The following is a 27797-nucleotide window of genomic DNA, read 5'->3' on the forward strand; positions in this document are numbered from 1 at the left end:
TTGATAATGATAGAGTAATCTAATGAATTCATTTCAGAATTTCTAACTTTTCTACATATAAGAAAAATTCACTAATGTGCACTTCCATAAGGTTAAAGTATGTGTTCATTACAGTTATAAAATTCCCTTTCAAAATGTAGCTTTCAATACAGCAAAGGAAATAAAATACCTGTCCAAATAAGTAGAATATAAAAGTTAGATTATGAAAAGTTTCATAGCAGAGATGTAATAAAGTATAATAGAAATTCAAAGACAGGAATGTTATTTCTAGCCAAGGAGGAAAGGAGGCAAAGAGGATGTCAAAGACATCAAGGGACTAGGAGGGTCCTGCTGTGATAAAGTATGTACTTAGCATCCAAAAAGCCCTGGGTTCAATTCCCAGCAATAACAAAAGAGACTCCAAGGAAGAAGTCTTATTTATGCTTGGTCCTAATACATTAATAAGGATTTTGAAACATCTCTAATTAAATAACAAACACATTTTCCTAGAAGAAAAATGCTTCCAGTCACTACGGAGGGCAGCGGGGGGGGGGGGGGGGGGGGGGGGGGGGGGCGGGCAAATATCTCAGTAAATCCCAACATCCCTCCAGTATTCCTTCATCATTAAACAAGAATTTACGTTTGACATATCTCCCTATCTCCCCCCATATCTACTGCCTCATATCCATCCCCTCACAAAGTCTTACTTATTTTAACCTAAAAAAAAAAAAAAAAAAAAAAAAATCTCTTAAGTCCATTTACTTCTCTCTCCTTCACCATCTCCTTAGCTCAAGTTACCATATTACTGAAACTACAGATTTCTGACTGACTGGTCTCATTGCTCTACACAGATTTATCTTCCACACAGCACTTGGAATGGTCTTTTCAAAAGCAAAGACATCAGGCATCACCTTCCAGACCCAAATCCTTGACATGGCCACCTCTCTAGCCCTCTATCTGTGCTCTAGCCATTCTGGCCTTTATTCCCAATTCCACAAACTTGCCATGCTCACTAACATCAGGACCTCTGCGCGTGTTATTGTCTTCATCTGGAACACTCACCCACTCCTAATCCCCTTCACTTTTTGACTTGTTATTCCATTTTGGCAGACAGCAGAAATCCCCTTATATCTGGTTTGGGCCTGAATAATGACATGCACTAAAGCAAATTGGTAGCAATATTCTTTTCTTTCTACAGTCTCAAATCTGGTATGTTCACTTCTTCAGAGAGGCATAATCTTGTCTATCAGAGCTCTGACAGGTTGAAATCCAACCTGTCACGTCAAGCCAGATATAAAGGGACTTCTGCTATTGGCCAAAATGGAATAACAGATTTACCTTCATACCTTCAACAATTAAAAGGTTTTTTCTCCTATTTTAATCTCTTCAAATGATAAGTCAACTACTTAAAGAAAAAAAACAATATTTTATTCCAGAATTTATAAGTAAAATGCATGACAACGGCCCACAGACTAGAAAGAGAATTAATAAAAACATAAAATTATTAAGTCCTTATACTAAAAAAAAAAAAAAAAAAAAAGTCCTTATACTATACATGAAGTGATATGTTATCACTTGAAGGTAGGTATTATAAGCTAAAGATGTATACTATAAACTACAAAGTACTACAAATGTTAGAAAGTGGAACTAAAAATATGCAACTAATGCAAAAGGCAAAAAGTACAAAGAGAAAAAAGAATACATAGGACAAATTAAATAGCAGGATAGATTTCACACTAACCATATTAATAATCACATTAAATACAAAAAGTCTAAATACCCTAGCTGAAAGGTTAAATAAAAAACTATGACCTAACTATAAACTGCTTACAAGAAAATATTTTAAATATGAACAAGTAGATTAAAGTAAAAGTCCACACCAATGCTAATCACAAGAAAGAGTGGCTATATTAGTATTAGATAAAATACATTTCAGAACAAGGAGTATTACCAAATATAAAGGAGGCCATTTCATAATGATAAAGGATATAATTATATATTGATCAGAAAGACATAGTACTCAAATATTCACATTCCTCTTAACAAAGCTTTAAAACACACAAAAGCTGAAAATCAAGAACATGTAAGTCTTGGGCTGGGGTTTGTAGCTCAGTGGCAGAGCACTTGCCTAGCACATGCAAGGAACTGGGTTCAATTCTCAGCACCACATGAAAATAAGATAAATTGTCCACCTACAACTAAAAAATGTTTTTTAAATTGAATATGTAACTCTTAAACAACTCAATCAAATCTAATCTATGTTTATATAGAACATTCCACCCCATAATAGCAAAATATATAATATTTTGTTGTTTTAAGTGAAAAATATATTCTGGGCTATAAAAACAAGTCTCTATAAATTTAAAAGGATTCAAGTCAAACCAAGTATATTCTGACCACAAATTTTTATTTACTTATTATAAAAGCTGGGGGTATAGCTCAGTGGTAGAGTAGTTGGTCTAGCATGCATGAGGCCCCGTGTTCAATCCCCAGCACTACATTAAGAAATCAGTAACAAAAGAATATTGGGAAAATTCTAACAAGCCACAAAAATGGAACAAAATGTAAATCAAATCTCCAATAGATGACATATCTGAAATATATGAAGCATTCATACAAGTCATATTCTGATTTTAACATGTCCCTAAAGATACATGTCTGTTAATCACATGAAAAGATGTTCAATAACAATGGACATTAGGTGAAAAATGTATATATTAAGACCATAATATTACTACACCTCTCTTGAAGTGACTAAGATTTAAAGACCAACCATACCAAACATTAACAAGAATGTACAATTGGAACTCACATACACTGCAGGATAACGATATAATCATTTAGGAAAACAATCTGGCCACTTCTTAAAATGTAAGAACATATTCTGACCATATGACAATCATGTCACTGTTTGATATCTGTCAAAGAGAAAAAAAAAGCAACTGTATACAAAACAAAGGTTCACAACAATGTTATTTGTCACAGTCAAAACCTAGAAACAGGCAGAACACTTGCCTAGCATGCACAAGACCTTGGATTCAATTCCTAGTGCTATGACAGGGTAAGGGGGACTGGGACTAAACAAAAAAACCCAAATGTTCATCAAAAGGTGAACTGATAAATAACGAAATATCCAACAGACTACTATTCACGCAAGACAAAGGAATTAATTATTGATACATGCAATAATCTGGATGAATCTCAAAATGTGCTGAATGAAAGAAGTCAGATTAGAAATCAGCATTTTATATATTATACAATTCAATTTATGAAATTTTAGAAAACCTAAACTAATCAATAAACACAGAAAACAGATTAATGATTGTCTGGTGATGTGATAAGAGGTAAGGGAGTTGGGGGGAATAGGAAGGGAGCATTAACAAGGGCCACAAACTTTTCAGACAAAATAGATGTTTCCTTAATTGTAGAGATGGTTTCTATTTCAAAATATTAAATATGTAATTTGTTCTATTCTTATTAAAACTCTTGTTTAAAAAAAAAAAAGACATGAATTGATCAGAATGTCAGATTCTAATTTCCCACTGTTAAATTGGGCACAACTCAACAGAATTACAAGTTTTGAAGAACTGTAACCTATTAGTAAGAAATGAAGTTATATGTCAAAACTGATTTACACACTTTACTGGGTATGAATCATACTTTAGGTCTCAAGTCCTTGAGATACTAAGCATGGGATATAAATTATGGAGCATGTGTGCCATAAAGTATGGCCAAGTTCAAGAGAATCTAAGATGAAAAGAAACCAGGTCCACCAGGAGGTCACAGTGCTCCTGGTCTTTTAGAGAAGAGCATGTGAATTCTATAAGTGTCCTAAAATATATTCTATTTGATTAAGTCAAATCAATGTTTGGATTAGTCAGACTCTTGTCAAAGTGGATTCCCTTTTTCTAGAATGTAGAGCAACTTGAAATATAAATCCTGGAGTAAATGGAGCGATGCCTCAGCTGAATACAACTCAGGATCTGTAAAATTTTATCTCCTAAATATCAATAGTCTAACTGAGGTGATCAAACATAAGTAACAGGTCTAGAAGGCAGTCTCTGTTAAAAGGTATTTTAGAAAACCTAATAGGAAAAAAATTCATATTCTGTATTACTGCTAAAAATACATATATTTTAGAGAACTAACAGACTTTGTTTAACCTTTTTTAAATAAAGAAATATTCACACTACTCACCCACATATAGTTGTCTACAGTTAATAAAATGTGAACAATTCTATAAAGATATTCAGGAAAAATCACATTCAAAGCATATCCAAAAATAACAAACATTAATTTGCAGTAATGGTGCTATATAAAATTCATAGGTAAACTATAGGATCAGGGTCCAGAGTAACATTTTTTCCTTGTTATGATTTACTGAATGCTTTCTATAATAACTGAGTTTTTTTTATTTGTAAGGAGCCAAACTGTATAATAGTTGAGAGCACAGACTCAAGTGGAACCACCAGGATTCAAATCCCACATCAGCTACTTACTTGTGGTATAACCTTTGACAAGTTCCTTTATATCTTTATGTCTCCAATTCCTTACCTATAAAATGGGAATAATAGTACTATTTACCTGTTAGAACAGTTATGAAAATTAAATAGGCATAAAGCACTTAGAAAAGTGGCTCATAATAAGCACTCAAGGAATTTTACTTGTCATATTTATGATCATGCATATTATTATGACTGAGTAAAGATTAATATATACAATAATACTACCACTAATCTGAAAAATATCAATATACTGAAAATTCACTCAAAAAGGACTTTAATAGACATTTCTCCAAAGAACACATACAAATGTCAAGTAAGCGCATGAAAAGATGCTCACCATCACTAATGACTGGTAAAATACAAATCAAAACAATGAGATACCACTTCACATCTAATAGGATGGCTATAAACAAAAAATGGAAAATAGCAAGCATAAAAAGAGTTGGGAATATAGTTCTGTGGTAGACAAGTTCAATCCCTAGTACAGGTTTTGAAAAAAAAAAACTAATGCCAAAGAATTTTTTAGTTACTCTATGTAGCATGCTCACTTTTATTCCTGCATTTACCAATGAAGAACTCAATTATTGGTTCTTACCTATATGACCCCAAAGTAGGCAGCAAGGCTAGAAGTAAGACATACTTCTAAATTCTAAGATGACTTAGAAAAGCATAAAAATTCTACTTTTGCACACCCTGTAATCTCAGCAGCTCGGGAGGCTGAGGCAGGAGGATCACAAGTTCAAAGCCAGCCTCACTCAGTAACAGTAACTAAGCAACTCGGTGAGACCCTGTATCTAAATAAAATACAAAGTAGGGCTGGGGATGTGGCTCAGTGGCTGAGTGCCCCGGAGTTCAATAAATTACATATATATGCCATTTAGAATATTGTGTGATATTGTTTCTACTTTGCACTGTTTAAGTGTAATTGTCAACTTAGATAAGAGATAGGGTAATTTAATTACTTCAATTACTTCAAAAAAACGCAGAGTATCTTGAGAGGTAGGGGGGGAAAGGCAACTTTGTAAAAACATACTTTTATATTATATGTGCTCACAGGCAAATGGAACAATATCACTGGTTATACAGAGGGAAAGTATTATTGCTAGTTAAGCTATAGTAAAAGAAACAGATGGTCAATAGACATTACAAAATAAAGCTTCTCTTAAGGTGACATTCTGGGATGACAATCTCTAATATAACAAAAAGAAAAAAATGCAACCTAAAAAGCAAATAACTAAAAATGTCCTCTTAAACCGATTTAGGTTGAACTTGCAAAAGAATGACTTGAACAGTAAACAGACCACAATAAATTCTCTGGAACATCTATTTTAGTAGGAATCACTACATGGTTAGGAAAGAATTGTATTAGAAGTAATCAAACTAGATTCAAAAATAAGTATATAAATTTTAATTTCTATAAAATAGAAACTATTATGAAGTCTTGATGATTAGAAAATACTTAAGGCCGAGTCATTGTTTTAGTTATTAAAACATCATTTATTAATCAGTAGCTAACATACTGCCCATCTTTTTCAAAGTCCACACATTGACACAGACTAATTACCAATCACTTGAACAAAACTGACCCACTTTAAAATAACATGCATTTGAGAAGTCTTGTATTTCCTACTCAGGATCATTCTTGAACACAAACACAGGTAAAATTGTAAGTAGTCAAGGCTAAGGGAACCACGGTGGGGAAATCTTGAACTGTGGATACTCTGAACTTCAACACAAACTGGAGTGCACAAATAATTTGCGGTCAGGCAAGGATACATTTTATACTGTCATTGCCCTGATAAGTGCAAATCCTATTCTTTTTGGACAAATTTCACATAAGATCAGACTGAAAAGAAGTTCTATAACAAGAACAAACTGAAAACAAGAGTAATCTTCACCTTTTCAGTGTATTCTTGATATCAAACCCCAATTACAACAGCAATTAACGATGTTGTCATCAATGGCGATTTCATGCTTCCATAACTTTAAAAAGTATGTAAGGACTACAACTGGCTGTCACTGAGCTCAACAAGAAAATATATCAGTAACTCATACTTCAAAATCTAAGACAGTTATTCATATCATTCATGTCTTTATTATTTATAAAGCAAGATATTCATGTTTTATATTCTGCCTAAATTTAACTCAAATTTTCCTACAAACCTCTAGAATGTTAACTAGATATGCAATTATTTTTTCCTTTCATTCTCAAACTGCTCAAAACCATTGTTATAAATTAGTATGCTCTTAAAGTTTGCTCTTTTTTTTCTAGGATTGCCACCAACCACGTGCTTTTCAGAGAAAACATTTTGGGTCTGTGTAAGATTATTTCAGTTAGAGAATCTAATAATATAAATACGGCCAGCAGTCACAGATTCAATATTTAGCAAACCAACTGGTTTAACTCTAGACTCCTTCACTCATCCACTTAGAAATATGCCATTAATCAAAAGAAGGAAAAGTAGAAAAATAACTCCATTTTTGAAGGGCAGCCTTATAGCATTAGAACTCTGGGCATTCAGTAATGAAATTTATGTAAGGTTTCAATATGTTGAAAACAGATACAGTATTAAGACTTGAAATGTACTTTCATATGCTAATAGCAAGAACTGCTTTACAGGAAAGTTGCACCAATTTTGCACTAAGTCCTTTAAAAAAACATTTCATATTCTAGGAATTCAGTGTAAGGAAATGGAGGTTCAGTTCAAAGACTTCACACAAACACAATCAATAAACTGTCAACACAAAAATTGTGAAAAAATGTTAATTTCTAAATGAGCACGACAGTTAAATAAGTTGTTAAGTAGTCATTGATAAATTATATTTTCATATTACAAAGCCTCAGTAATAAAGTAGCATGATACAGGCACATGAATAGAGAGAACAGAAACTCTTGAAATAAACCAAAAGATAAAAGGCAATCTAGTACAGTACAGAAGAATAATCTTAAGTCAGTGGGGGAAAGATGGATCATTCAACAAATGAAAAACAGTCAACAGAAAAACATGAAAGAGAAAGAACATCTTTTGGACCAATAAGTGAATCTTCAACCAAAAAGTTTCATGGTTTTCTGGAACACAAAGAATCAATTCAGAAGAAAACCAAGAAGGGTCTGTCAACCTTCTTGGCCCTATGGTTAGGGGCAAGTTGGTACACTTTTTAAGACTGAATCCAAAGAGGAGTCACTTTTTACCTTTGAAACATCACTTAAAAAAATGAGACTGAATCTATCTCACATCTGCTAGAAAGATGAATTAAAGATTAAAATGGATCAAAGATTAAAGTGTAAGAAATGAAACTAAAGAAACTAGACAAATCATAAGTTTTTATAAACTCAGAGTAGGCATAGCCATTTTAATTATGACAAAAATCAAAAGCCAAAAAAAAGAAAACCTACTATATTCAACTACGTAAGAGTAATTTTATTTATTTATTTGTTTATTTATTTAGGTAGTCGTATATGGACAGAATGCCTTCATTTTGTTAATTTTCTTTTTTTAACGTGGTGCTGAGGATGGAATCCAGAGCCTCACGCATGCCGCTGAGATACAGCCCCAGCCCCTACCATAAGGGTAATTTCTTCGTGGGAAAACACCTTAAGTCAAAAGACAAATAAAAATACAGCAACTAATTGAAGATAATATATTAAAGGGCTCTTAACAGTTAAGAATTCCGACACACAAAAAGACCCAACAATAAAATGGGCAAAAGATATTTACTGTTCACAGAAGAGGATATAATTAGCGGCTCTTAAACATGAAAACATTCAATCAGCACTCCTGTATATCGCTGATGAAAAGAAAAGGCAATTGGCAATATCTTTCAATATAATACCTTTCACCTAGCAATTCTATGTCTTACAGATATACTTCCATATAAGCAAAATGATAGCCTGAAGATTAGGGACTGTTTAAATGAATTATGATTCAGCTAGGCATTATGTAGCCAAAACAAGAATGAGGAACCTTTTTACAAACTGACAAGAAAATACATCCAAGGTATATTAACAAAGTGGGGGTCTGAAGAAGGAAGGAATAACTCAAGATAGAGATCAAATCAATGCTTATAATAGGTTTTTACATATGCAAAATGGAGAAAAATACATACAAACAGTAAAAACTATCAATCCAAAGCAATTAAAAACTGTCTCCTGACACCCAGAACTCCTAGCCAATTGACTCCAGTCATTTCATTAACCTCACAAAAACATAACCCTGCATTTTTTTAAGCTTTGCTCCCAGTTATGGCATAGTTATGGCATCTAGCTATCTAGCTATCCATTTGTTTTTCAAATTATTTATCGTGTGGAAGGAACAATGAGCCTACCAGATAGCAAACATGAGGTGGGGGGCCGGAAGACAGAGAGACATCTCATCATATCCTTTAATAGGGCTGGGCTGTAGCTCAGGGGTAGAGTGCTTGCCTAGCATGTGTCAGGCACTGGGTTCAATCCTCAGCACGACATAAAAATGAAGGTACTATGTCCAACAACTAAAAAATTTTTTTAGAAAGTATTAAAGGTCATACATTTTTAAATCTTGAGACAAAGAAATGCATTACCTATTTTAAAAAAACATCTTTTTCAAATATACTTTTATTTTAACAGAAAAGCAGGATATAAAATATGTGCAGCATGATATATCAAATATGTACACAGAAAGAAATAACAAAGAACAGTTATCTCTGAGAGGTAGAATTAGTGATTTTAAGTTTATTTGGATTTTCATTAATTTATTTACATTAAACAGGGATTATATGAATAATTAGAAAAACTATTAAATTTTAATGATATGAATCATGGAGATTAGAAATTAAAGCAGGGCTGGAGTTGTGGCTCAGTGGTAAAGCACTTGCCTAGCACATCTGAGGCACTGTGTTCAATCCTCAGCACCACATATAATAAAAGGTATTGTGTCCATCTACAACTAAAAGTGTTTAAAAAAGATATTAAAGGGAATGGCAAAAATGCTATTAGGTTTTATCCAGGGTTCAAAGCATCACACACGATTCACTTAAATTTCCTTAAAACTTCACTTTCAATCACAGCATAAAGAATTTATGGCTAAAGAACTTAGGAAAAAAACAGATGAAAAATATCTAATCTGTCTTCTGGTCTCTCTCTTAAGGGTCACTATGAGATAATTCTCATCCTCCTACTTTGTGAATGTTTTGTTCTTTTTGTTTTTTGTTACCTAGGTAATGGTACTTCCAGCATTTCCCTTAAAGACTGAAACTAACAATCTGGTATTTCTCACTGTCAAGTTTTCCTGACCCTTAGCCTTGATAGGCATCTCCCTAAGGGAGAGCAGTAAGATCTACAAGCTAAATCAGGAGGCTAAAGAATCTGAGGTTAAGAGTTCTAATCCTGACATACTGAATTTTATCTCCAATTTTGGGGAAAAAGCTAAATTTCAAGAGCCAGTTTTTTTAAATGAAGCAATATAAAGGACTGCTTCAAAAAATATTTAGGACTACTGACTTTAAAGTTTAATTTTTTTTGCATTATCATTTTGAATTTTGTTTTCTTGCCTTATGTTAAATATTTTCCTCTCCAAAATTTCACTCTCCAAATCAGAATCTGCCAAGTATTACTAAATGCTCAGACCAGAGAAACCTACTCAGAAAGCCTACTGAAGGTGACACAATGTGAACAGAACTAGGGCAGTGTCGAAGGCAATTTATGAAGAAATAAAAAATCCAATCAGGATCTAAATCAAACCCTTGAAAACAAAAGAAAACTAACACTGGTAAGGAAGGGTAAAACTCAAGTCTCCTAATACCTGAACACACTGTAAAAGACAAGGAAGATAACATAAAAGTTCATTTGCTAGACTATGATACAGGAGTTTGTCTTCAAGCTTTTTTTTTTTTTTAAACACTAACTAGACTGAGTCTCAGGATTTCCCTTTTCCTTCTTATTTGCTTATCATATACTTCTTCATGGCTGCCTTCTCACCAAAAAGTAGACTACATTCATAGAGTTCTCTACCTACTGGTCTTGAGAAGTACTTGATAGCCCTTGGGAAGAAAGGTGTTTTCACAAACATCACAGAGCAATTAGCCCTCTGCCAAGGCAGGGTGAAGTAATTTCAGTAGTGCCTTCAGCATACTTCAAACTCCTCCTCCTGGTTAACAAGACCAAACACCTCTCTAGTTACTTAAAAGTTCTTCCAAAGGGAGGGACAAGGGAGAAAACAGCTAAGTTTTTTCTGGATTAACTCAGTCATTAGTTGAAGGCTTTTTTGTGGTTCACCTACTTAAAAGATGATCAAATCACTTGGTGCTACTGAAGAGACCAACTGCAAAGAACAATTATATAAACTCTGCTTCAACTTACCTCCTTCTTTCCAATAAAAACAAAGCATCAGAAACCACTGCCTTGACACTATTTTTATCTCTGTGAAACCTAACTTTGTCATTCCTTTTCCTTGGAAAAAAATCAGAAATTTCATTCAACATAATAGGACACAACTATACATCTTTTTTTAATGTGTGCATTCAGTTTTGAGAAACCCAAAGCATTTTTCACAACTTCTCTGGCACCAATATCTGACCTGCACTGACAAAGCTATTTATAGTCTTTATACCACTTAATGTAAGTATTCATTTGTATAATTGCAGACCTATTAACAAATGATTCCTGGCTGTTGCTCCAGACACCACTAGGGGGGTTTATGTTACTTGTATATATTCCTTCTCTTTAAAAAAAAAAAAAAAAGAAAGAAAAAGAAAAAACATTTAATACTCACTCAAGTCCAAATGGTTTTGGAAAAGGGATTATGGATGTGTAATTCAAATCAGTGAAAAATATTCCTTAAAAATTGAGCAGTAATAAACCAACATGACAGAAGATAAAAATATACTAAGATTTTATGAGAGAAATTATCCATTACCTACAAACATTAATAGAACACACAATGTAAATGAGACATTCTAGTTCTCACAAAGGAAGAAAAATGAAGCTAATCAAACTTAAAATAATTTAAAATGAATATTATATGCCTAGGCATTCTTGAAAGTTCTGATTTCAAAGAAGAACTCTTTATGCATATAAAATGTATTTGGAAATCTTAGGCAGCTAATGTATCAACATTCAAAGCTTATGCTACATCCTAAGTACTGCACTCAAGTTTTAAGATTTCATAAACTTCTAAAATATTACTCATTTGTAAAGGTTCAGTTAATTTGTAAAGGCTAACATTGAGGAATTAAAATATTTAAATAGGAATGTTTTGGGGGTTATATCTGATACATATTCACTGATTTTCTTCTATCAATCGATTAGCTAAAGCACATGAAACTTTGTCTTGGTTGACATGGTGACAATGAAGACAAGACACTGTCAAAAATTTTTAAAGTAACAATTTTATTTATCTATACATTACAAAACTGGGTGCACAATTAAGACATGTAAGAATGAATATTCTTAGTGAAGCACTCAAAGTTAATTATATTAAGAACATTCTGGGGGGCTGGGGTTATGCCTCAACAGTAGAGCGCTTGCCTAACATGTGCAAGGGCTGGGTTCGATCCTCAGCACCATGTAAAAAATAAAATAAAAGGTATTGTGTCCAACTAAAAACATTCTGTGTAAGACAAGTTAGTCAGCTCTAATTCATACTGCCCCCTCCAAAGTGGGGGGGAACTTCTTGGACTTGTAACTGAATATGATATTTTAAATAAAAAAGGAAACATTCTCTAGAAATGCAATATATTTTATATATATCATCCTTTGTCCGATTTTCTGGAGCATAAGCCCTATGCATTACAACCAGGTAAGACTTTCATTCCATCTGCTCATATAAAGGTCAAGAGAAAATTCTTAACCAGATTCCTACTGTCACATTTCTGGAATTATGATATCTTATGAAGTATGGTTAATTTTTTTTTCTTGTATTTGCTGAAACAAGCCTTTAGAAACCTTCCAACAGGTTCCTTTGCCATCAAAAAAACAATGGATGCACACAAGCTTAATAATGTTGATGTTATTATATTAGATACTTAAGTCCTAGTAAGATTAAGGAGTACAAAATTTCTTATTGACCTTTATTGTACTAACTTTATTGTAACTTGCCCTCTAATTCTTCAAGAGCCTGTTAACTTACTTGGAGATTTTTTATACTGATGAGTGCAGAGCTCCACTGAAATCAGTTTTAGAGAAAGTGTCTTAAATTTCTCCCCAAAGAATGTCCAACACTCGCCATCCATTCATGGTAAAGTAGTTAATTTTAATGTTCCCATTGTTTACCAGAAAGCACAGACAGTGAGGCTGGCTTTGCCGCTCCCGTTTCCTTTTGCTAGGCTGCTGAGCTTTTTCAGCCAATTGACTTTGCTTTGAGGCTATAAATATCTGAAAAATGTTCTGCATTTGATGCTCTTGGATTCTGCATCCATATTTAGCTGTTTGTGGCATGCCTTTGTTTAAGCTACTCTACCACCCATAAGATCAGTCAGGTTAGTGAGGTGCAGCAGCATACGCCTATGATCCCGACAACTCCCAAGAGTGGTGCAGGAGGATCACAAGTTGGAGAACAGCCTGAGCAATTTAGCAACTCCTGTGGCAAAATTAAAATAAGTAAATAAAAAGGACTGGGATGTAGCTCAGGGTAGAACACCCCTGGGTTCAATCCCTAGTGCCACAAAAAATAAAAATTTTAAGAAAGGTCAGGTTGAGGTCAAAATGGTCAAGAGACAGATGGATCAACATTCAACAGATATTGATGTAACTACTTTGAACAAGGCTCAAACCTGCTAGACATGGTGACAATGAAGGAGGTGGCAAGATAAACAAGACACTCTGATGTCAAAAATTTTGTAGTCTTGCAGGGCATGGGCACAATTCATTCTCATGAAACATTTTACAAATAAAGGAAAATGAAGGACAGTATAGCATATTTTCTCTTAACCATGTGTCAAAGATGAGCATCCATTTGTGTTCTAAATATAGATATAGCTATTAGAAAGTTCTGAACATATTCCAAAGTAGTTTTCCAAATCATGGCAATACAAAGTTCTGGATATATTATCAACCAAAGAGCCAAACCTATCAACACTAAAGTGAAAAATGCCTAGTCTTCAAATTTTGTGAGGCAAACTAAGAATATTGTTACTCAAAGTTTCTATTAGGATATCCTTGGGGAGGTTTTGTTGAATAAAACTTTCAACAAGAAGTATATTGCAGAGGATATGAGGTATAGCCAGCAGCAATTAATATGACTCCTTATTATACCCCATCTTAAAAACCAACCTGGCCGGGTGCTTTGGCGCACACCTATAATCCCAGTGGCTTGGGAGGCTGAGGCAGGAGGATCACAAATTCAAAACCAGTTTCAGCAAAAAGCAAAGTACTAAGCAACTCAGTGAGACCCAGTCTCTAAATAAAACACAAAACAGGGCTAGGAATGTAGCTCAGTGGTTGAGTGCCCCCGAGTTCAATCCCTGGTACCGCTCACACACACACACACACACACACACACACACAAAAAAAAAAAAAAAAAAAAAGAAACTGGCTATTTTAGTAGTAATTCAGTGTAAGGAAGTTAGAGGTTTAGTTCAAAGACTTGCACACAAACACAATCAGTAAACTGTCAACACAAAAATTAAAAGAAAATGTTAATTTCTGAATGAGAATGACAGTTAAATAAGTGACATTAAGTAATCATTAACAAATTATTTTTTCATAATACAAAACCTCAGTAATAAAGCAGCATGATACAGGCACATGAATATAGAGAAATAGAGAGAACAGAAACTTTTGAAATAAACCAAAAGATAAAAGGTAATCTAGTACAGGGTTTTGAACAAACAAAACAAGAAAAATAAACTAGTTTTCCCCAAATTGATTTCACATTTATTATTTCTACTTCAAGATTGTGCAAAAGAATCATATAATGGACAACTTAAAAACTAGCTAAGAACACAGACAAGAGTCATTCGTATAACTTTGGAATATTTACAAACTAAAGACAACAAAGTAGTTTCCAGGATGAGCTGCCTTAGAGGAAGGAAAATAGCTATAGTAAACAGTAAATAAAAACAACTTTTGGTTAATTGATGGAGATGGTAGGAAAAAAGTAACAATGCAATGGAAATTCTGCAAGTTGGCACAGAATGCACTGTACATATATGCTTATGTGTGAATCTGAGCATGTATATACCAAGTACTAGGTGTGAGGTTGCTAAGTGGACTTTTAACCCCCAGATGTATGAGACAGGTTAGGATCCCAATCTCTGGAGTTCTTTAAAATACATTAGGGGTATGTATGTGTAGATAAATATGCATTATGTATGCACGTGCGCGCGCGCACACACACACCCTAAGACCAACTTCAAAAACATGAGTTACATGCAAAGATATGATAGTTACTGTGAGGTCTAGAAAGTCCTGAAACACTGATTATCCCATATTCTTACCATAATATCATCTAAAAGACAGTATGCCAAAGAAGTGTACAAGAATAGGAAGGAACATAGAAAAATGCTGCTAACTACAATATACTCTGATTCATATTCATTTTCAGATTCTCAACCTTTGGTTATAAGCAATCAGCTAAATAGGATTGGCAGACAGTTGAAAAAAATCAGGGGAAGTTTTTAATCTAATTTATGAGAATGAACTGGGTAACCTTGCATCATCTCCCACTTTTGCCATAATTATTCCAGGTAAATACAGTAATATTGAGAAACACCCAAAAAAACCCAGCAAAATATGAAGTGGTACATATACAAATTTCTAAGAACTGGCTATGAGAAGATTTGCTGATATTTGTGATTCAAAGGGTCACTAGAGATCATTTAATACAGTCTACTCATTTTATAGATTAGGAATCAGAGGCTAAAGAGATGACTTATTCTGCCCCAAGTCACTTAGCACTCAGTGGTAGCACTGAGTCAAGAATTCAGATGCCTAGACTCTTAGTTCTGAGATCTAATAGTGATAGTCATGAAGTCTTGAAATCAACCGAAATCCAGAAGAACAACTTCTAAAGGTGTGGTCACTCAAAAGAATAAAGATATACCGTGTTCAGAGGGATGGAAAGGGAAAAAAAAAAGACATAATATACTTGATCTCTACAGGCTAACTGCATAATAGTATCTCAATGTTGTGTTTGATCCCAGGTGCTTCAAATTTGCCATTTTATACTCAGCTACATTACTAATGTCTTTTATGATCATGTGAGCTAAGTGATAAACATCTTGCCATTTCAATATTTTGGAAAGCTACAACTAAACCATGATGCCAGACTATAAGTTCTTGGGCTACGAGTTTTCAAAACCAGCATGGTTTTAATGCTGCCGCAAGCCTCACCCTAATAGAGTCTCATCACCGTTTTAATTAAAAAGGCGGTTACTAGGTGTCCAGAAAGGAAAAGTTTTAGTATGTTCATCACTTTTAACCTGCTGAGTGGCAACCCAGTCACTTCACAGTGAAAACTAGAAACAGTGCAGTCTGAAGTGATCCACGCACATTGAAATAAGTGGCTGCCTTTGAAGTGTGAGGTTCAGAAAGGGTTATAGACAAATCTGTTCCCTCCAAATAATCTGGCGTTTAGTACCGGTTTTATTATTTCATTTGTTAGCTTATCGTCTACTATGCGTTTTCATGTCTTCATTTCCAGTCCTGCCTCACTTAACAAGAGATGAAACCCGGTTCAGTTGGTCTCATGGCTTCTTCCAAACCTATATGCAGTTCCCTTGAAGAAATCACCTGAAAATTACGTCTGGAAAACTCAACTCCTCAAACTCACTGAGGGAGCCTGAAGAGGTCCAAAGATGGTACTGGGTCACGTCTGTGGCCAGGTGGTAATCCGAGAAACTAGTCAGGAGCCCACCCCCAGAACAAAAAGGGATGCCGAGGGGCTGACTTGGGGGACTTGGGGGACTTGGGGGACGAAAATTAAGCTCAGGCAAAGGCAAGAAACACCAGCCTCAGAGGCGGCCTGGGGTCCTTACCGTACACCCGGACCCAGCTCTGCTGTTGGCACACGGACTCCAGGAGGATCCGATCCAACATGCCACCGGCCATAGCCCCGCTGACTGGGACCACCGCGTCCAGATCCTCCGGGGGCAGCGGCGAGTCGGACTCCAGCCCCGGGAACATCTCCGGCCAGGACAGCGCCTCCGCGGCTCCTCCGGACGACGGAGAGAGCTCCATGGTGCCCCGGAGGGACGAGGCGGTGGCCGCGCTGGAGCGGCTCCGCGCCCTGTCCGCGCGCAGGGAGGACGGCGCGGCAGCGGCTGGGACCCGGCGACAGCCGGCGCGAACGCCGCTCGCCTCCTTCCCCGCCGCCCACTGCCCGCGGCCGGGGCGCAGCGGCCCACCTGCAGCCGGAGGGAGGGACTCGGGCCGGGAGGCGGGTCCGGCGTGGTCGGCCGGGGTGGGTCCGCACTCAGGTGTGGGTCGCTCGGGGCGCGGACGTGGAAGACCTCGGGCGCGGAGGTTCGCCCGGCCGCCCCCTCAGAGCCGCCCTTCCCAGTCCCCGCGGGCGTCTCCCGCGGTCAGACCAGGCTCGGGCTGAGGATGCGGCGGGGCCGGGCAGGGCTGGGCTCGGGGGCGTCGCCGCCAGGGGCCGCCCCCTCTGACCGGCTCCCGCCGCTGCCGCCTCAGGGGCTCCGAGCGCCCGCTCCCTCAGCCTGAGGGGGGCGGTGGCCCCGGGCTCTCGCCCGCCAGTCCACAGCTCCCCGCTCCGGAAGGAGCCGGCCCGCCCCCCAACTCTCAGCCTACGGCTTGGGCCGCGGCTCCAGCTCAGGCTCCCGCTCGGCTGAGGATCTCCACAAGCCCGGCAGCCGCGGCGGTGGCGGCGGCGGCAGGCGGCATCCCAGGGTGATAGGCCGGAGCAATCGAGGGCCGAGAGCCGGGCCGCGTGTGCAGTCGAGTAACGAAGCGGAGGAGGAACTGCCACCGAAGGCAGGAAAAATCGGGCACCGAATTATTCATCTGGCCGGGCCCGCCTACTTTCCAAATACAGTCTCCCAGACCTTGTGGTACGGCGTGGTCCCAGTCTCCCGAGCTGCGGCTCAAAGCAGAGATTGTGTGGGGAGGCGGGGAGGAAGGGGGTGCGGGAAATTTGAAAAAAAAAGGAGGCGCTCCTCTTTCTTCTCCCTCCATTCCCGTTTGTTTTTCTAGAACAACATTCATTTCTTACTGGTGGAGAGATGGAAGGAACTGCTTTACTTTACAGTCACCCTAAAGGAAACGCCTACGTCCTTCCCAGAAAGGAGAGTTGGCAGCGGATCTGGGATTGCGGGTTCTGTACAGGATCTGCGTCCTGCGCCCTGTCCGCGCCGAAGCTGGACTTGTCATCGGTTTAGAATCGCAGTGGTTAAGAAGTGTGGTGTGGACGGATGGACGGGCCCCGCAAGCACATGAAATGCTCAAAAGCCCAGTATTAACCAAACATGCCTCTTTTTTGCCTTTGATCTTTGTGCAATATGTTGGCTTTTTTCCCCTCTAATGATGTCACTTGTGTTCTATTTTTGTACTTTTCGTAGGCCTTGACTTTACTTTTATACCCAAAGCTGGATTCACCAGTTTAGGTTTAAGATTACAGGCAAACAATGGTAATAATTTTGCTTAAAAATGGAACTTTTTTTTTTTTTTTTTTTTTTTAAGAATTTTAATAACAATTTAGTTCTTGGCGGACACAACATCTTTGTATGTGGTGCTGAGGATCGAACCCGGGCCGCACGCATGCCAGCGCGCTACCGCTTGAGCCACATCCCCAGCCCTGGAACAGTTTTTTAGTTTGTTTGTTTTTAATAGATGCATATTTCCCTTTTTTAAGTACACCTTTTGGGGACTTTTATCAATGTGCCTCTCTACCCCATTTCTCCCTACTTTGCACAATGAAACTGTTATTCAAGGTGACATTTTAGTTTTCTGGTTTCATGGTATCCTGGATTTATTGAGTTATGAGCGTGCATTTTGCAGTTCTCTTGAGTAAAAGCAAGAAGTGATCTTAGAAATAATCTCATCCTGTCTTATTTAACAGGTTAGGAAACAGGAACAGCCAGGTTACCTGGCAAATCAACCAGTCAAATAAATCTACAATGTCTCCATGATGCCAATTACTTCAAACTTTGTTCAAGAACCCTTTGTGATTAAGCCTGTTCATCTGTTGCTTGGCAATATATTGGGAGGATCTTTTTCAATATTCAGAACCTTGCTTGCTTATTATCTGACTGCATAGTCAGTCTTGCAAGTCTAAACCACCATATATACTTTATGGATAGGGAAAGATTTTGAAGGCAGAAAGTTACAGGGCTCAGCACTGAGCAGAGCTAGAGCATTTCTGTTTATACTAAATTACTGCCTATGTCATGGTAACAAATCAGAATAAGTGAATAATGGGCATCAGATGTACAAATTTAAGTAGCTCTATTAGTTAATGTAAGAAACTTATTTACCCAAATTTTTATCAAGTGTTCATAACCCAAAAAAGAAAACACTTTCCACAACCTGAATAATAATTCTGTGAGATAAGCTGAACCCATCTTTTTAAGACTTTTTTTTTTAATTTATTTATATGTGCTGCTGAGGATGAAACCCAGTGCCTCACTCATGCTAGGCAAGCACTCTGCCACTTAGCCACAACCCTAGCCCCAGAACCAGTCATTTTTAAATCACCCTTCCACCAATGAAAAAAATTGATGCATAAAATTCTATTAAAGTACCGAAACATAGTTGTTAGCACACTAAGACTGAAACTCTAGACTCCTAATTTTAATTCATTAATTAACAGATTACTTAAGTGTTTTTCTTTAGCAGGTGGAGTTCTGACATTTGGAAAGAGTAAAGAGTATTATTTTTGCAAATTATTAAATATATTAAAAATTATAAACCAGTTTTCATTGCTAGTAGGCAGTAAATCCTACTTGGACTTTTATACCAGTGGTATCTCCCTGACATAATCCAGATTTTAATGTGAAGATAAACCAAGACTTTATCAGCCAAGGATTTATGTTGTAGATTGCAAACTGTCCAAAAGAGCTGAAGTCCCATTTCCCTGCCTACTCTCTTCCCCTTCTTCCTAGAAGTCATTAGACACCTCTCAGAGGTGACTTCCTTGTTTATTGTCATTGGAACTCATATCCCTAGGAATTGAATCCAAAACCCAAGCGAAGTGGAAACTGAAAATGGGGACACTATGGAGGAGAGAAAATAATTTTGTAATTAGAGGTCTAAAATGCAAAAGGTGGCAACAGTCTAAGATCCAAAAGAAAGAGGCCATTGATTCTAAGTACACATTTCTAATGTTAATGAGAAATGAGCATTTGGAATCGTGACCGTCACGACACAAGGGCCAGTAACTTGTCCAGTTTTTTTTCTTATCACTTGTCAGGAAACACAAATGGTTCCCCTCATCAAAATTACTGTTAGCTAGTTTCTTATAGCCAGTCCCTCCTGGACTATGTAGGCACCACCTCTCAACAGCTTCCCCCAAACAGTAATGCAACTTAAAATTATGGTTCACCAGCCCTCCCTTTCTATATTCCATTTCCCCTTAAACACAATAAGGTAGCACTCTCAATTATGTACTATAATGTTGACCATAATGGAAGACTTTAGAAATTCACCCAAGATTCTATTTGGTCTTCTACCTATCTCACTCTCTAATTCCCTGGTGATCTATGCTTTTCTATGGTGACAGCTCTCACTTGGATAATGGATTTTGAGATACCCATCTCCATCCCCATCCACAGGGCTGAGGTTCAATTCCGAGTTTGTAAATATTGAACACCACCAAGATATGCTTCCTGGACTTTAGACTAATGGAACTAGTAGTTTGTTCCTCAGACTTACTAAAACATGGAGTTACCTGTGAATCCTCTTCTCTACCCTAGTTTCCATAAATCCAACCCTGTTTTCCATTCCTCCTGATAAAAGCTAACCAGATCTGAGCTAGGCTGGTCAGGACTATTGCATTACTTTTTTGGCCGTCCCCTTTCCCCTGAGGATTTTCCCCCTCCAGTTTATCCTACATTCTGTTCTAGGTGAATTATTCTAAAGCCCAGTTCAGACCAGGTCACATCTCAAAACCAACAAAACTGCTCTGCTCCCTGTTGCCTCCTAAGTAAAATATATACCATTCTAAGCTTTAAAGGGCCTCCCAAATGTTCTTCACCACCATTGGTACTTCACTCTTCCCCACATGTTCAGCCCACTGAAACAGCTTACTGTTCCTCTAATATACCCAGCACTCTCCCTGTGCCTTGCCACTGCCCAGTTGTTTCTGACCCCAAATTCTAATGCCCTCCATCAAGTCATTTTTCAAAAATTCTTTTATATTTATATTTCAAAACAGAATCTGTTTTGAAATATAAATATGCATGTGTAATTTTATTCTAATTAGGACCCGATTCTTGTGGATGTACACAATGGTGTGATTATAATGTCAGATTCATTCCACCGTCTTTCCTATTTCTTTCCCTTCTCCCTTCCCTTTATTCCCCTTTGTCTGATATACTGATCTTTTCTTCTTCCCCAGACCCCTTATCATGGTTTAGCCTCCACATAAAAAATATTCAACCTTTAATTTGGGAGGATTCACTTATTTTACTTAGCCAGTCTCCAGATCTGTCCATTTATTAGTCAACATCAAAGTCATTCTTTTTTATGACTGGGTAATATTCCACTGGGTATCTATACCACAAATTCTTCATCCATTCATCTGTTGAAAGACATTTAGTTTGGTTCCATAGCTTAGCTATTGTGAATTGAGCTGCTATAAACATTGATGTGGCTGTGTTTCTGTAGCATGCCGATTTTAACTCCTTTGAATATATGCCAAGGAGTGGGATAAGTGGGTCAAATGGTGGTTCTATTCCTAGTTTTTTTGATCAATACTGCTTTCCAGAGTGTTTGCCCCAATTTGCAGTCCCACCAACAGTGTATGAGCATACCCTTTTCCTTACATCCTTGCCAACATGTATTGTTGTTTGTATTCTTTGTTAAAAAAGCTGTTTAGTTATAGATGAACACAATAATTTTATTTTGTTTTTTTTTTGTGTGTGTGGGGGGGGGTACTGAGGATTGAACCCATTGCCTCACTTGTGCTAGACAAGAGTTCTACCACTGAGCCACAACCCCAACCCTGTTGCTTGTGTTCTTGATAGATGCCATTCTGACTGAAGTGAGATGAAATCTCAGGGTAGTTTTGATTTACAGTTCTCTAATTGCTAGAAATGTTGGACATTTTTTATGTTTAGTGACCATTGTATTTCTTCAACTAAGTTTTTTCTTCTTCTTTCTTTCTTTGTGGTACTTGGGGATTGAACCCAGAACTTCACCATGCCAAAAAAGCACTCTACCACTGAGCTACCTCCCTAGTCCCATATTTCTTCTTTTGAGAAGAGTCAGTTCTGTTCCTTTGCCCACTTGTTAATTGGGTTATGTGCTTTCTATTTGGTGTTAAGTTTCTTGAGTTCTTTGTGTATCCTGTAAAGTAATGCTCTGAGGCGCAGGTGGCAAAGATTTTCTGTAGGTTCTTCATGCTCTTTTCCTTTGCTGTGAAGAAGCCTTTTAATTTGATGTCATCCCAATTATTGATCACTAATTTTACTTCTGCATTTTAGGAGTCTTTTTTAAAGAATTTTAAAAATATTTTTTAAGTTATTGGCGGACACATCTTTGTATGTGGTGCTGAGGATAGAACCCGGGCCGCACGCATGCCTGGCGAGCACACTACCGCTTGAGCCACATCCCCAGCCCAGGAGTCTTATTAAGGAAGTCAGTTCCTAAGGCAATATTGAAGTGTTGGGCCTGTATTTTCTTCTAGTATGAGCAGGGTTTCTGGTCTAATCGCTAGGTCTTTGATACACTTTGAGTTGATTTTTGTGCAGCGTGAGAGATAGGGGTTAACTTTAATTCTTGCATATGAATTTCCAGTTTTCCCCATCACCATTTGTCAAAGAAACTATCTTTTCTCCAATGTACATGTATGGCTCCTTTATCTAGTATGAGGTAACCGTCTTTATGTGGATTTGTCTGTCTTCTATACTGTTCCATTGGTGTTCTTGTCTGTTTTGCCAATACCATACTGTTTTTGTTCCTGTACCTCTGTACCATAATTTATGGTCTGGTATTGGGTGTGATGCCTCCTGCCACATTTTTTTCCGCTAAGGATTGCTTTGGCTATTCTGGGCCTCTTTTCCAAGTGAATTTTATGACAGCTTTTTCTATGTCTATGAAGAACATCATTCGAATTTTGATGGGAATTGCAATGAATCTGTATAATGCTTTTGGAAGTAGGGCCATTTTGACTATATTAGTTCTGCCTATCAAAGAACATGGGAGGTCTTTCCATCTAAGGTCTTCCTCAGTTTCTTCCTTTAGTGTTCTGTAGTTTTCATTGTCAAGATCCTTCACCTCTTGTTAGCCTGATTCCTAGTGTTTTTTAAGGCTATTGTGAATGGAATAGTTTCTCTAATTTCTCTTCAGCTGGTTCATCATTGGAGTATAAGAATGCAATTGATTTATGGGTGTTAATTTTGTATCCTGCAATTTTACTGAATTCATTTATGAGTTCTAGAGGTTTACTGGTAGAATTTTTTGGGTCTTCTAAGTATAGAATCATGTTGCCCAGCAAATGGAGCTGGTTTGAGCTCTTTCCTATTCATTTCCCTTTAATTTCTTTCGTCTAATTGCTCTGGCATGGGTTTCAAGGATTGTGTGGAATAGAAGTGGGTAAAAGTGGGCATCCCCATCTTGTTCTTACACCCCCCCCCTTTTTTTTTTTTTTTAAATGGGGAATGAACGATGTTGGCCTCATTAAGTCATGCTCTATCTTCCAAGCTGGCAATGACCTCAACCTCCTCCAAGTTCCCAAACATTTGTTCCCATCCAATTCTGGAATCAATCACAGTATATTTTTTAATACAGTTCCTTGTGTAGCTTTTTTTAATGTTTTTTAGTTATAGTTGAACACAATACCTTTATTTTATTTTATGTGGTGCTGAGGATCGAACCCAGGGCCTCGCATATGCTAGGCGAGTGCTCTACCACTGAGCCACAAACCAGCCCCCCCCCTGTGTAACTTTTTTTGGGGGGGATTAAGCCCACTATAAGCTCTTTTTTTTTTAATATTTTTTAGTTTTGCAGTGGACACAACATCTTTATTTTTATGTGGTGCTGAGGATCGAACCTAGGCCGCACGCATGCCAGGCGAGCGCACTACGGCTTGAGCCACATCCCCAGCCCCCCTGTGTAACTCTTAATATCTACTAGTCTCTTGAGGGCAGAGACCTTGCATTATTCATGTTCATCTCCCACCACATCTTTCATATCTCAAACCCTCAAAGAAAACCAGAATCCAGGAAGAATTTATACTAAAGGGAAAAATAAAACCTGGTTTCGTTCATAGAAGTGTGGTGTCACAAAAGACTTAAAAATCCATTTAATGAACCTAGTTATACAACTTGCATTTTCTCCTGACCCTCTTTCATTTTCAAAATAAATATCCCTTGCCTAGCAACAGGACCGGCTCCTATAGACCCAGATACTTGAGGCCGAGGTGGGAGGAAAGTCTCTTGAACCTGCAAAGTCAAGTTCAGCCTGGGCAAAATAACGGAAACCCCATCAACAAAAGTAGGTAGATAAACATACCTGGACCCAGAAAAATGACATGACTTTCCCAAGGTCACATAACTGGTGACAGGAAGAGTTCAGTTCTCCTGAATCTCAGTGCATCAGCCCCAAATGACTGATTCCATCCCACCCTTTTCTGTCCTTCTCTAAATGGAGCTTTCTTTTTGATGAAGCGGGGTTTTTGCAATAATTTTATTCTGTTACATATTATTTAAGCTTAAAGTATTTGCACCATATTCCTGGCCCCACATATAATTTTAGCAAAATTATATATTTTTTTTTTTAAACCAAAGGACCAAACAGAGACATCAGAGAAACATCTGGTCTGATTCATCAGGGTAACAGCAACATTTCTATTTATACATGAGCACAGCCCTATCTTTGTAGCTCTCAGCTGTTGCTCATTGCTCAGTATGTTCCCCTTTTCAACCTTGTCTGTCCCTCATCAAGATAGCATCCTTCATCCTGAGTCTTAAGTAGAATCTAATGCAATAAAAGGAAATATATGCCCTACTCCCTAAAAGGGATCCATATTTTAAAGGAACTATTTCTCGGTCTCTGTTTTAGTTTAGGACAGCAAGCCTCAAGTGGTTGGGTGGCTGCCATTCATTCTACTGTGTTCTTGGTAGGAAGAAGTTGGATAAAGACCAAAGCTATGGCATAAGTCAAATTTGGAAGCAGTTTGGATACAAAAAAATTAAGTACTTTACATGGGGATACTGAGGTTTACGTGGAGAATGTGAGGAGCACTAACTCTTCACAGCAAGATTTGATAATGATCATAAATTAGAAACTGCATGACCTCAGGCAGGCATTGGTACAAAAAAAAAAAAAAAAAAAAAGGCTTAAGAATCTTCTTGGTTTCTTTGAGTGCTTTTCAATACCTGTCCTCCAAGACAAGGCCACTGCTTGTACAAACCAATGACAATATCATTTGTGAAAACTGGGATAGACCAGAGACGGACAGATCTCCACGAGTCACTTCTTGGCAAAAATTCCTTCAAAATAATGACTTCACCTCAGTATTCAACTACAGGAACGCAAAAATAAAAACACTCAGATGGAACCACAATACCCTCTGACATCAGGGCCTAATTAAAACCTGCAAAGGTCCTAAGCCCTGAAAATAATAAAGTGCCCCACCCCATGTAATTTTAAAGAATTACAAAGTGTTAAGAAAAGCAAAAAGTTCTGATTCTCCCTCCCCAGATGAGCACTTCAGAATTCGTTTCAGAAATGACAAATATAAAACTCTTAAATGTGATATGTTTGTGTTTTCCTGCTTTGCAGGTGTTCTAAACACTGTCTATTGAGTAATCCCATAATCTGCTTGAAATAAAGTGCCAACCAGCTGTTGAATGACAGTGCATGAAGGGGGTTATCTTTAGCAAACTAATTTGTGTTCTAATAACTATAGAGACACCAACTTGCTTATCCCATCCAAATAAAATAACTTCCTTTGCTTTGTGGTTCTGTCAAGTCCTCAAAAGGTGAAGTGTAAAAACCAGAGCCCAATGATTCTAAAGGAGAGTTTTTTTTTTTTTTTTTAATGATTCCACTGTCCTTGTGTTATTGCTCTCCACTGAGAGCAATATTATCATAATTGATCAATACATGAGGTTGACACTGAACCATTTTTATTTTGTCCCTTGTATAAGAAAGGCTGTAGCTATTATAACTGATATTTTGGCACCTATTTAAGACTCATGAATAAAGAGCAAAATGTCTAAAATGCATCCCTTATAAGCCATCATCTAAATATGGATGGAGATAATCATAGAAACTCCCAAAATGTCTCCCCATTGTTGATCAGCATTGATCATTAGGTTTGATAATAAGAAACCTGGGAAGTTTTTAAGATCATTTTCCCATTGGTCTACAACAGGACATCCTTAGCAGGACAATTAAGGAGGAGCTAAAGGTTGAGAGCAAATACTCAGAAAGTCATTGGAATTCCAGATTGCTGAGGGGCGATGTCTGAGTGATGACAAGACAAAATGTGGTTCTGGGAAGCAGATAACTGAGTCAATTGGAGGAAGAGGTCACAGGAGTTAAAGAGGTACAGAAATTAGGAAGCCAAGGTATTAGTTCAGTGTTGACGCCAGCACCTGGGTATGGTGCTAGGAGGTAGGGTAGGGAATAGTTCCTGAATTCTTTGAGGAATGAAGGGAAGTGACCAGAAGTTTGGTTAATGGGGATAAGTCAGAAGGAATCCATAAGGGAAAGATGAACTTTTACTTAAGAGTTACAGAGCCATGGTCTAGAGTACCAATGGAGAGTCAAATGCCAACCCTGTCCCCACCTGATTTTTATAAAAGGAGCAAGACTGGCCCCATCTGTCTTCTCTCCCCTTCTCTGCTCCTATTTCACAGGTGAGGCCTTATTCTCATGTTCCTATCATGAGGTAGCACCATCACCTTCCCCTGGAGGCCAAATGCCCCACCACTATTCACCTGATCTTTGACTTCAAATGTCCAGAACTGTAAGCTAAAACAAACCTCTTTATCACTTAGCTACCTCAAGTCTTTCAGTGTAGTACTGCAGACTAATACAAGGGCCTTTCTGTCACCTTCAGCAGCTATCCTGCTGTACCAACTCTGGATCAGTCTCACATTCTGCTTCCTCTGCTTTTCCCTTTCCAACAGCTGAGGGATAGAGAAAAAGATTACATAATTTAGTCTTGTGCTGCTACAGATTCAAGCTCAGTTGGACCCTTGCAGACTCCATCAGTCCCTTAATTTCCTCTCCCATTCTCACTGAATATTCCTAACCTTTGTCTTTTTCCTCATGATTTCAACTCCTAACTTTTATTCAAATATTTCTATCTCCTATTTCTAGAAGGAAAGTTGAGACCACTGAGAAAGACCTCCTTCCACACAGTCAGATTTGTGCTGGGGCTGGGGCTGGGGCTCAGTGGCAGAACACTTGTCTAGCATGTGTGAAGCACTGGGTTCAAATCTCAACCCCACATAAAAAAAATAAAGGTCCATCAACAACTGAAAACAATTATATATATAAATTATAATATATTATATATTATATTAAAAAGGTCAGATCCTCCCACCTCTTGCTGGGCTTGAGCAATTATTTTCTCCCTTTTCTCTTTCAACAGTACCTTCAACAATGGCTCCTCACTTGAATCCATGTGCTCATCTCTTCTATAGAATCAAACAAAAATACAAAGAACAAGAACTCCCGATTTACGAAGTACACTGATCTGAAACTTTCTTAAGTATACCCAAACAATAAGTTCGAATGATGGGTGGATGGATAGATGGATAGATGTGCTACCTCAAATAAAGCCAAATGCTGTTTGCAGAATCTGGGTAGTAGATACATGGGCATCCACTGTATGATTCTTTCAACTTTTCCAAATATATTTAAAAACCATCATAACATTGTTGGGGGAACAGGGTTTCCAAACCAGCATTTTCCTCAAGCTACTATCTCATTCTTCCTTTATGAATTTTTGAAAAATAGACTACCTCCTTGCTGCCCAGTCACTGTTTTTTCTTTGGATCTTTACAAAAGAATTGAGATATTATAAATGTGCTGAAACCCTCTTGACACTCCATTGGATTACATTCTCTCGTAGTGACAAAGATATCATCACTATTCTACTGTTTATCTTTCCCACCTGGAAGTGTAGATGTATGTATATATGCAAAACCTTTGATATCAAAGTACCATAGATAGAGCATCTTATAAAGAACAGAAACTGATAAGTT

General features: G+C 37.6%; 1 protein-coding gene across 4 annotated transcripts in view; it reads right to left on the minus strand.

Moving 5' to 3' along the window:
• Positions 1 to 17055, minus strand: part of Rasal2 (RAS protein activator like 2) — a 348110-nt gene extending 331055 nt beyond the window's left edge. For all 4 annotated transcript variants that reach the window (XM_076832457.2, XM_076832459.2, XM_076832455.2 and 1 more), the window contains exon 1: positions 16437 to 17055. In XM_076832457.2, coding sequence (XP_076688572.1) covers positions 16437 to 16638 — 202 coding nt within the window. In that variant the 5' untranslated portion in view covers positions 16639 to 17055. The remainder of the gene's footprint in view (positions 1 to 16436) is intronic.
• Positions 17056 to 27797: the final 10742 nt, after the last annotated feature.

Source organism: Callospermophilus lateralis, chromosome 13 (genome assembly GCF_048772815.1).
Source record: "Callospermophilus lateralis isolate mCalLat2 chromosome 13, mCalLat2.hap1, whole genome shotgun sequence".
Lineage (NCBI taxonomy): Eukaryota > Metazoa > Chordata > Mammalia > Rodentia > Sciuridae > Callospermophilus > Callospermophilus lateralis.